The sequence below is a fragment of the Oryza glaberrima genome, chromosome 2 (assembly GCF_000147395.1).
Source record: "Oryza glaberrima chromosome 2, OglaRS2, whole genome shotgun sequence".
Lineage (NCBI taxonomy): Eukaryota > Viridiplantae > Streptophyta > Magnoliopsida > Poales > Poaceae > Oryza > Oryza glaberrima.
In genome coordinates, this window is record NC_068327.1 from 15,706,858 (window position 1) to 15,713,913 (window position 7,056).

At 44.5% G+C, this 7,056-nt stretch overlaps 1 protein-coding gene across 2 annotated transcripts; it reads right to left on the bottom strand.

Annotated features, from left to right (window-relative positions):
- Positions 1 to 277: 277 nt before the first annotated feature.
- LOC127763062 (pentatricopeptide repeat-containing protein At1g09900-like) lies at positions 278 to 4,143 on the bottom strand. 2 transcript variants are annotated; one of them, XM_052287642.1, is made up of 4 exons: positions 1,533 to 4,143; positions 1,246 to 1,401; positions 912 to 998; positions 278 to 661 (listed from the first exon to the last, which is right to left on the bottom strand). In XM_052287642.1, the coding sequence occupies exon 1, from the start codon at positions 4,033 to 4,035 to the stop codon at positions 2,083 to 2,085; it is 1,953 nt and encodes a 650-aa protein (XP_052143602.1). In that variant the 5' UTR covers positions 4,036 to 4,143; the 3' UTR covers positions 278 to 661; positions 912 to 998; positions 1,246 to 1,401; positions 1,533 to 2,082. The 2 variants fall into 2 exon arrangements, with proteins under 2 accessions (XP_052143602.1, XP_052143601.1); XM_052287641.1 differs by lacking the exon at positions 912 to 998.
- Between the last annotated feature and the right edge of the window lie 2,913 nt (positions 4,144 to 7,056).

The following is a 7,056-nucleotide window of genomic DNA, read 5'->3' on the forward strand; positions in this document are numbered from 1 at the left end:
ACTGCTGTCCAACCTAATACTAATTTATGATGTAGCCTCATTGGTATCGGTTAGTTGATAGTTGATTATAAATCGTAATGCTTATTAGCGTGTAAAAACTAATTTGTAAATAAATTTTTATATATGTTCTTAAGGTACTTAAATTCCAATGTTGAAAAATAAATCATGATGAAAAAACCATTAATATTAACTCTAAAATTAAGTTTTAAAATTTAAAATTTAGTTACGGTTGATAAGCTAAAGAGCAAACAAAATTAAAGCGGTACAGCCCGAGACATAAGCAAGCAAAACCCACTCCTGCCTGTCGAATTCCTTTAGACTTGATCATATTTCTTGGCTGTATAAACTTACATTAGGTTGCATATGGCTAAAAATTAAGTAGACATTATTCTGTGTATATATGATTTCTAGAAGCCAGCTGTTACAAAATTAAGTTTATTTACCAGGGTTCGAGTTTCTTGATGTGGATCGGGGGAATTTGAAGGCCACATCAGGATTAACCGAACAGGCTCTTATTGTTTCTCATTAACTGATGAGGTCGTTGGCACACCTTGATCTTACTACCGGCTGGTTAATGAACTGCTACCAAGTGAAAGTTGAGATTGATACTGAGTGCTCCATTGTCATACTCATGACCATGACAAGTTCATACACAAAAAATCTGCACAATAAAGTAGAAACAAGTAAAAACAAATCCAGAATTATGCGTCGTAGCTTAATAAACATTGACCTCTGGATATTATGAGAAGATAAAAAGGAATGTGCATTTGATTTATTGATACTTCAGCAAAGAGTTAGAGCAAAGCGCGCGCACACACCAGAGCACAGCGTACAGGTGGCACTGGCAACATAATTCTAGATAGCATTAAAAATGTAAATGAACTGGGAGTGAGCAAGTATTGGAGAAACACCTCTTTTTTCAGATATTTAGGTGTGTTGGCTCAAAAGGTCCCATGTTTCTTACCAAGGGAAATAACAATACTACATATTTTCCGTTCCTGCATGCAATAGTCAATACTCAATAGACACAGTTACACCATTTATCTTTATCTAACAAAGGCGTTAATTATAACAGCAAAACCGAGTCATTATTTATTGGAATAAACTGTCCCGTACTCAAATACTTAGAGCAAAAGAGTGAGCCAAAATGCTACACGTTATATTCTGAGTTGAATCAATGCTAAAAAACTAAGATAAGCAAGAAAAAGCGGTGATTGTTCTGCAACAGTATCGGACAACATATACCTCTGGATTTTTCTCCAAACTTGTAATGAGAAGTTGATAACATTCATTGAAGACTTGAACATTTGAAGTTCTGACAGATTGACAAAACCTAAGATCTGGCATGTTGCACTCATATTAAGGTATTCTTGTCAAGCAACAAACCAAGGAACTGCAAGTCTGCAACAGCAACACCACGGTTCCCAAATTTAGCACATGGCATTTAGTAAGATAGAGCACAAATGCTATATATATGAAAACAACATTCGATCAATTCAAATGTGTAATGAAAAGCAGAAGTCAAAACTTACATGGCATGTGTCTCAGCCCAAAATGGGCTAAAATATGCTTGGTCTTTGTCCTACGGCTGAACTATGCACTGTACCAAGACAATATATGGCGTGGTACTAGAAATATTAGCCAAATAGTTTAACAACAAAGTACTGAAATGGAACTGTTTTTCCCGAAATTAGAATATTCCTTGAATGATATACAAAATGCTGGACAAGATCTTTGCTTTCATACTGCTCTCTAGGAATCCTGAGAAGAACAAAAATTTAACTTGTTTTGACCAAAACAATTCCTCAACATGATTCCTCCGAAAATCATTTGCAGTCATTATCATCCTTCAGGAAACCGTTTTCAATCACCCCTTTCATCCCTTATCAAAATTATAAGCTCTCAAATTCCTCTTGCTTATTTTTAAACAAAGCCTTCAATGCAGCGTAATAGCAGAATCTGTCAGTACTGTACAGCTGTGCTGCTTCAGACTTCAGGGAGTAGTCCACAACCATAGGAAAATGTCATTGGTGAGACCAGTGTACCACTCCACGTGGAAGAAGTGTTACATACATTTTACAGTCAACCAGCCCTGTTAGGCATAAGTAAATGATTAGCATACTTGAATGTTACTTCATTTGGAGTGCACTTATTCCTAAGCATCTCAGCTACAAGCTCCTCTGCATCCTGCCACCGCTCAGCTCTACACAAACCCTTCAATGTAGAGTTATAAGAAATAGCATCAGGCTTACATGACATGGTGCTCAATAACTTGAGGGCATCGTCCAAACGGCCTTGTTCAGAAAAGCCATTGATAAGGGCGTTATATGTAAAAATATCAGGTGTACTTCCATAGTTTGGCATTTGCTCAAGAACCTCAATTGCACGATCAACCAGCCCTTTTTGGCACAAGGAATTGATTAATATATTGAACGTTACTTCATTTGGGGGACAATCCTTTCCAACCATCTCAGCTATAAGCTCCCCAGCATCTTCCCATCGTGCAGCTCTGCACAAACCCTTCAACACAGCATTGTAGCTAAAGATATCAGGCTTGCACGGCATGCTTCTAAATAACTGAATGGCGACCTCTACAAGACCTTGTTCAGAAAAGCCATTAAGAAGACTGCTGTATGTGACAATGTCAGGCGTACATCTGTACCTTGGCATTTGCTCAAACACTTGGGTTGCATAGTTGACCAGACCATTTTGGCAAAGCGTGTCAATCAGTATATTAAAGGTCATTTCAATTAGAGGGCAATCATCCCTAAACATCTGAGCAATAAGCTCACTAGCATCATGCCATCGTTCAGCTCTACAAAAGCCCTTCAACACAGCATTAAAACCAAGGGCATCAGGCTTACACACCATGCTGTTCAGCAACCTGAGGGCATCATCCACGCGCCCTCGTTCAGACAAGGAATTGATGATTATATTGTAATTGACGGTGTCAGGTTCACACCCGTACTTCTCCATTTGCTCAAGAACTTCGACTGCGCTGTCCACTAAATTATTTTGGCACAAGGAACTGATCAGCATGCTGAATGTAGCTTCGTTTGGCGAGCAACCCTTCCTAACCATCTCAGCCATCAGCTCACCGATATCCTCCCATCGCTCGGCGATGCATAAACCCTTCAACGCAGCATTGTAGCAAACGGTGTTGGGCTTGCATAGCATAGTGTTGAGAAGGTCGAGGGCTTGGTCGACATGCCCTTGCTCTGAGAATCCATTGATAAGGGTGCTGTAAATGACAACGTCAGGAGTGCATCCGTACCTAGGCATTTGGTCGAGCAGTTGGACGGCGCGGTCGAGCAACCCGTTCTGGCAGAAAGAACGGATCTGCGTGGCGAATGTCACCTCGTTGGGAGGGCAACGGTTCCTGATCATCTCTGCCATGAGCTCCTCGGCCTCCTCCCACTTCTTGGCGATGCACAAGCCCTTGAGCACGGTGTTGTAGGTGTAGGTGTCGGGCGCCACGGGCATGGAGGCGATGAGGCGGAGCGCGTCGTCGAGGCGGCCGGAGCGGCAGTACCCGTCGATGAGCGCGGTGTAGGTGACGACGTTGGCCGCACCGGTCGCCCTGGCCGCGCCGAGCACGCGCTCCGCGTCGGCGAGGCGGCCGTCGCGGCAGTAGCCCGCGACGAGGGTGTTGTGCGAGACGGCGTCCGCGGCGGCGGCCGCCTTGAGCGCGTCGAGCACGCGCTCCGCGTCGGCGAGGCGGCGGGTGGCGCAGAGCTTCTTGATGAGTATGTTGCAGGAGATGAGGGCGGCGGCGGGGGCGGGCAGCGCGCCGGGGAGGAGGAGGAGGCGGAGCGCGGCGTCGAGGTCCCCGAGCTGGACGAGGCGGCGCAGCGTCTGGCCGGGGCGGGGCGGCGCGGCCGGGTTGACCCATATGGAGGAGCTGGCCCTGCGGTTCGCCCACCTGGAGGAGGCGGCGGCGAGGCGGGGGCGCCCGTGTTGCTTGGCGCGGCGAGGGAAAGAGAAGGGGTGGTGGGCGGCGGGCGGCGAGGAGGAGGAGGAGGAGGTGATGGCCATGGTCGTCGGGGTGGTGAAGGATGGAGAAGGCGGAGGCGATAGGATTCGTGGGATGGATGAGGTGGTGCGGCGGGGCCGCGGGAGTGAGAGTGACGACCAAATGCCCGCCAATTCTACTTCATTCCAACCGGACTTCCTCTTTTTTTTTTTTCCTAAGTCCTCTCTTCAGTATGGTGATGAAATTCACTGTTAACTCATTCTACTGCCTCCAAGTCTCCAACCAAAAAAGGTTCATTTTCTATAGACGAATCTAGACTACGCTTTGAGAAGTACATATAGAGAGGTTTTTCCCTGTGTGGTATTAAAAAAAGATGGTGTCTGCCTCTATGCCACTAAAAAGTTTGAGCCTCTCTCTCTGCCATCGTCGAACTTTATCGCGCCCTCCATGCCATTTCGTCCGTTTTGGGTTGTAACGGTGGGTAACGGCAGTGCGAAATGACCTAGTTGCCCTTAGGCTTGAGATGCCATTTGATGAAGTTTGTTTCCTTATGTGCCATTCGGAGGCAGGCACATGCGTGTATCTTTTGGCACCAAAGGCTGTGATGTTGGTGGCAAAGGCAGGGCTGTTGGCGTGTCACGCCCTGGAGTTCCCTTTCATTAAATAAATCGACCGAAGAAATTGTTTATTTTAGCTCAAATACCATGTGCTTGCAAACCGGCTCATCTCGACAACAGAAAAGAACAGCAACCGTGCCTTTCACAAGTGCCCTTATTTTGCAGTTTGTGTTTCATTCTCTGCTCACATATTATGTTTGGGTTTTTCTTTTGTTGTTTGCTCACAATGTGTTGATGGTTTGGCATTCAGATTGGAGGATGTCAGTATTATCAGTGGGAGGATGAAATGGTGGACACTGGAGTGCAAACACCTCATGCCCCTGCTCCAATTCATACAGTTCCCCTACAAGCAGTGGCACCACCTGGTGGTTTCCCTACTGCTCCACTGGCTATCAGGCAAGATCAAGCTACTGGAGTGGACATTAGGGTGATGCAGCAGCTTAAGTGGCTTGAAAAGATGGTCTATGTTTGCATTTTTCTTACTTTGTATGCTATTTTCAAGAAGTAGTTGGGTGTGTGTGTGAGTAGTCATGGATAAATGGATGTATGGAAGGATGAATGAATTTTCAATCAAGAATGGTGAAAGTGTAAATGGGCAGGTTGAAACAACACCAAATGTTAGCACATAACAACATCAAATGAAACAACATAACATAACTAGCTATTTCATCCTTTAATTAGCTGTTTCATCACATAACAGCACTACATGATAGTACCAGATGTTAGCAACAGACATGACTTAGCAAAACACATTACTTGTTTGCATCCACATACCAACATGGCAACGTAAGAGACCAAAAAAAGAGTGTTTTCATCACATGGCAGATGTTTTTCACTATCATAGAACAAAATAAAAGTTTTGCCATGGACTAAAAGAACCACAGACCAAAAGAAGCACATTTTACTGCACCTGGAGCTTCTTGCTCCTGGTATTTCTAGCAGGGCTGTCTGGGCTTGATGTAGTGGCTGCAGCTTGGGGCTTTCTTTGGGTAAGCTTCCTTGGGGTAAGTTTCCTGCTAATGCATATCTTCATTCTTAGTGAAGCCTGCGGCAGTACAATCTGCAGTGGCCAGGTCTCCTAGGTCTCCTGTTGAGTGGTCTCATCAGGGCAAGGTTCCAGGAACACAGATTGTAGTGGTACTGGATCATTGGAACCAGTTGCAGACCTTGTGCTAAAACAAAAACATGGTGCATTAGGTGGCATGAAGTTTTTGATGATTTGAAGGCTTGTGGTAAAGAAAAACATACCTGTTACTCACACTGACTGGTTCTGAGATTGTAGTAGTAGTAGTAGTAATGGCATATGCCCCCTTTTTGTTCTTGTTGGCACCAGAAGAGGAAGATTTCTTCCTTTTTTGTTTTTTTGTGGGATGCATTGGCCACTGCTTCATTGGCTGGGAAGACCATCTGGGAGGGATTAGCCACTAAACTGGTCTCTGTGTTACATGGTACAGCTTTCTTCAACCTCTTCTTTGGTAGACCCCTACATATCAAATGTGTTTTAGTTAACTAAGTTATTGGTGATGTACATGTATATGCAAACTAAATTATGTACAAAGTATACCTTTCCGCCTCCTTTGTAGCTATATCTTCTAGGTTGCCATTCTTACATGTATACCAGTGATGGTCTAACAGATGGCAGATCGGGCACTCATGTTTCTTTGACGTTTTCTGGCTGCTACCTCCCTCAAGTGATGACTTCATCCTATTCTTGTGCCTACCTCCAGCTATGGACTTAAGCAAGGGAGGGCGCATGAAGAAGTCATGGGTAGCCTTGGGCCACATGGTCTTGTCTAGTATGGAAGGAATATAACCCTCATATGCAGCGCTGAATTTGTTGACAGAGAAGTACTCATCCACATGGTTCTCAAGCTTTTCTCCAGGAATGGATGTAATGTATGCTATTGCATGCTTGCATAGGATGTCTGAGCCTTGCCAACCCCTACAAGAACAGGTTCTATCCTATAGGCTGACCACAAACCTGAACCCAGAGCCATTAGTAGCTTTAGCGCACAGTTCTGCCACACCTTCTGGAGGGGCTGTTATCACCTCAATATCCAGGTTGTAGCTCTCTTCCGATCCTTAAGCCTCTGCAGGATGTGAGGTAGAATTTTTCCATTAAACTTCTTGGCTACCTTCTTCCTTTGGTTCCATTTGATCAATATTTTCTGCCTTATAGTGTCCAGCAAGTCATCCAAGTGCTTTCCCTTCTCTGCCTTTGTCCAGTTATTGAATGACTCAGCCAGATTGTTAGTCACATAATCCACCTTTGATGCAGTCCTGTACTTGCTCCTAGTCCACAGCTTCTTGTGAGTTTTTTTGCAAATACTTTATTGCTTCTGGTTTGGCTGCAGCCATTGCTTGGTAGTGCTTCTCAAATATGTATGGGCTCCATGAATATGAAGAAGCCCATAAATGCTCATCAAATACCTTCCCACTGTACCTCTTCTTGAAATTATGTACTAG

Bases quoted from the DNA above. Each gene is read 5' to 3' on its own strand.
- LOC127763062 (XM_052287641.1), bottom strand. From the start codon at position 4,035: ATGGCCATCACCTCCTCCTCCTCCTCCTCGCCGCCCGCCGCCCACCAC.